Source organism: Formica exsecta, unplaced genomic scaffold (genome assembly GCF_003651465.1).
Source record: "Formica exsecta isolate Colony F162 unplaced genomic scaffold, ASM365146v1 scaffold962, whole genome shotgun sequence".
NCBI lineage: Eukaryota > Metazoa > Arthropoda > Insecta > Hymenoptera > Formicidae > Formica > Formica exsecta.
In genome coordinates, this window is record NW_021853726.1 from 62358 (window position 1) to 65884 (window position 3527).

Below are 3527 nucleotides of genomic sequence, written 5' to 3' on the forward strand. Positions count from 1 at the left end.
TATATGTATAATTGCTTTCATACAAATTAAATTTTATTATAATTTTGCATATATGTATAAAGTTTCAAATAACCGCAAGAATACTAAATTATTGCTAGAAGTAAACAAAATAAAAATTGCACAAAACTCATTTAATTTTCTTACGACATTGATAAATTTCCTTGACAGTGCACTTCATATTCTTCTAATCTGTATCCCCCCTACCAGATACCAGAGTATATAAGGCTGCCTTTTGAAATAATTTTGAAGTACGCAACTACGCAAGACATAGAAGAGATGTGCGATCAAACTTTGTGAAAATTATGAAGCCGAAAGAATACGCTTCTTTTAACAAGCTGCAAAAATGCAATGTATTAAATTTAATAGACGAATTTGAAGAAGAATTAATACAAATGTCTGGAAAATGTATGGACATCGGTTGTGGTCCCGGAGATATAACGAAAAATGTCCTCTTGCCGGCTTTAAATCCAAACGCGGTAATAATAGGTAAAACAATAATATGCATAGAATAACGCCTGTAACAACATACATTTATTTAAATTATTATTTAATTCAATAATTGCATATTTTGAAGGTACCGATATTTCAGAGGATATGATCGAATTTGCTAAGAAAACATACGGTAACGAAAGACTCAAATTCGAAGTATTAGATATCCAAACTAAAAGTTTGCCTGAAAAATATATTTCTGGCTTTGATCATATAATCTCATTTAACGCTTTAAATTGGTGTTATGACATCCGGTAAGTTAAAATTTTTAACAATCAAGAAGGAAACTGGCAGATAAGAGCCAAGGTATCGGCTGATATCAAAGCGCGGATTTATTATTGTTAAATCTTAATAACTAATGTGCATTAAAAATGTACGTTTTGGACCGTTTAAAAAAAAGAAAATTTAAGTAAATATAAACTAGGCTTGCTCAACCTATCGATCGCGATCGACCGGTCGATCGCAACGTGATTTCTACCCAGTTATTGTACAAATATATAGTTGATGTGACATTGAACTAACATCGAAAATCAAATGTTGAAATAAAGTTGAAATTTTGATCGAATCGAAATCGTAATGGTACAAATTTTTGACGATTCTTCGGCTACCATTTTGATATAATTTCAATATTGAATCAACCACAATTGATTGTATCCTAATACTTTGCAAATTGAAGTTGCAAAGTATTGCAACTTTATACAGAGTGTCTCTAAACTCATTGTCAGTGCCAAAACTGGTACAGCGGCTTTAGCACATGAAAACAAGTTGAAAATGTTTAATAAACATATGTCCGCGAAACTCCAAACGTTTTTCAAAGAGCTTGAAACAATTTATTAATTTATGCTAGAAAGTATGTCGAAGTCGACAGAGAAATTTTTGAGCATATTTTGTAAAGCTTTGAACAGTATAAGGCTGATGGCAGAGAATGAGATGTAAGTGCTTACGTCTGTCGTAGTCGTAACAGTAAGACAGAAAGAAACGTACATCCGACGCCCTTTCCGCATTCACACAATAGCTTTTACGACTTACGATTTACGTTTTTCTCTACCTTACTTTATGTCACGACAGATGTAAGCGTTTACATCATGTTCTCTGCCATCAGCCTTAAGAACATTAAACAACATTTACTTCAATTTATGTTTTTTACGAAAGCAACTTCAATACCCTATAATCTATAACTCTAAAACCGTTCGGATTCGGACATATGTTTATTAGACATTTTCGACTTGTTTTCATATGCTAAAGTCGCTGTACCCGTTTTGGCACTGCCAATGAGTTCAGAGACACCCTATATATTTATATAGACTAACGCGAATTTCTTAAACAAAAGAATAATACTTCTTTTTTTTCTAAAATTATGAAATTATTAAGATATATTATATATCAATATATAATGTATTATATATTGTATCAATTTGTAAAAACGTTTAAAATAAAGTAAGGTTTGGTAATTTTAATGTAAATTTTTAAATATTTTAATACACAAAATTGTTTTTTATAATATTTTTTAACAGTTTTATTGCATTATAACACAATTTCAAAGAAAGAGAAGTAAGAGTTTAATATATCAGCTTATCATTTCATTAAAATGGTTACATCCATTTTAAGAGTTTTATTAAAAATTGAAACTAAAATTGCAATAAGCATAGAAGCTTCAAAAATTAATTACATTTATCTGTGTTTTATTTAACAGACAAGCATTTGAGAATATTTATCGTATAATTCGACCTGGTGGGAATATACTTATAAATTTGGCAGCATCTCATGATACATATGATATTATGAATATTTTGGTTCGAGATATTCGTTTTGCACCATACATACAAGTAAACTTCATTATTTTCATGTTCCATCAAATTCGCAATTTTACAGCAATAAACATTTAATTATTATACTCTTATGTTTATACAGGATGTCAGAAATTATGTTTCGCCATTTAATGATTCAAGCTGTCCTCGTAAAGAATTGAGGAAAATACTTGAAAATATCGGATTTCAGGTTTGCCATTGCAGTCTTCGAGAAATGACATATTCCTTTAGGAAAGATTCAAGCAATTTTATATGTAAGTTATTTTTTAAAAATGTAAAAATTAAGTTTTAGGCTTTATGTCTTTATGTAATTACTATCACATTATAAGTTTGCTGCTTCTTTTCTTATTTACTTAAATCTTAATTCAATTCTAATAATTTAATTTAATCTTAATGAATTATTTTAGTAGCATCGGTAATATCTATCTACCCATTTTTTGACAAAATGCCACATGATCTGCAAGAAGAATTCAAGAACGAATATACACGTAAATTTATGGAAATAAAGATCACTTATAAAACAATACAGAATAATCAAGAACAAATACTTATGTTAGATCTATACAAACTCTTAATAGTTTATGCACGAAAAGATGTATAACAGCATTGCATATATATATTTATATCTAATCATTGATGTATATCGTAAATCCTATATCTTAAGTCAGCAAATAAAATTAAGCTTAAGAAATACGAAGTATCGAAAAGTGCGGAAGATTAAAATTAAATATATCTATTAAGAATTAAAAAATAAGAGCGGTCAAGGAGTTCCATATGATCTTGTAAATTAATACCATTTTTTTTGCTGTTGGATTTACTTCATATACCAATGGATTATTCGAACGATTGGTATGTTTTTAAGTTAGCTTCATTTTTGTTTTTATAATGACACATCAGACAGTTGTCATGAAGGTGAAACAGACCCATGCAGACCTATGCAGTAAGTCTGGCATTTTGATGGCTTTAATTTCTAATCTAATGTAATAATGTTATAAAATACCGAATAATAAATGTGAAATGAATTAACATTTTATAGTACAAAAAGAAAAGTATACAAAGGTAGTCAATAAAATTTGAAACTTTTTAAAACTATTAAGATTTTTATTTTATTGTGTAATTATTCGTTTTCGGAATCAGATTCAATGTCGGATTCATTACATCCGAATAATAAATGTGAAATGAATTATGAACTATCGACAGCTATTATTCTTATGATAATAAATAACGATT

The 3527-nt window shown here is 28.6% G+C and overlaps 1 protein-coding gene across 2 annotated transcripts; it reads left to right on the top strand.

Annotated features, from left to right (window-relative positions):
• The first annotated feature begins 226 nt into the window (after positions 1–226).
• Positions 227–2990, top strand: LOC115245379 (juvenile hormone acid O-methyltransferase-like). 2 transcript variants are annotated; one of them, XM_029823665.1, is made up of 5 exons: positions 227–486; positions 575–743; positions 2183–2315; positions 2401–2551; positions 2705–2990. In XM_029823665.1, the coding sequence occupies exons 1-5, from the start codon at positions 303–305 to the stop codon at positions 2896–2898; spliced, it is 831 nt and encodes a 276-aa protein (XP_029679525.1). In that variant the 5' UTR covers positions 227–302; the 3' UTR covers positions 2899–2990. The 2 variants fall into 2 exon arrangements, with proteins under 2 accessions (XP_029679525.1, XP_029679526.1); XM_029823666.1 differs by having other exon boundaries at positions 2708–2990.
• Positions 2991–3527: the final 537 nt, after the last annotated feature.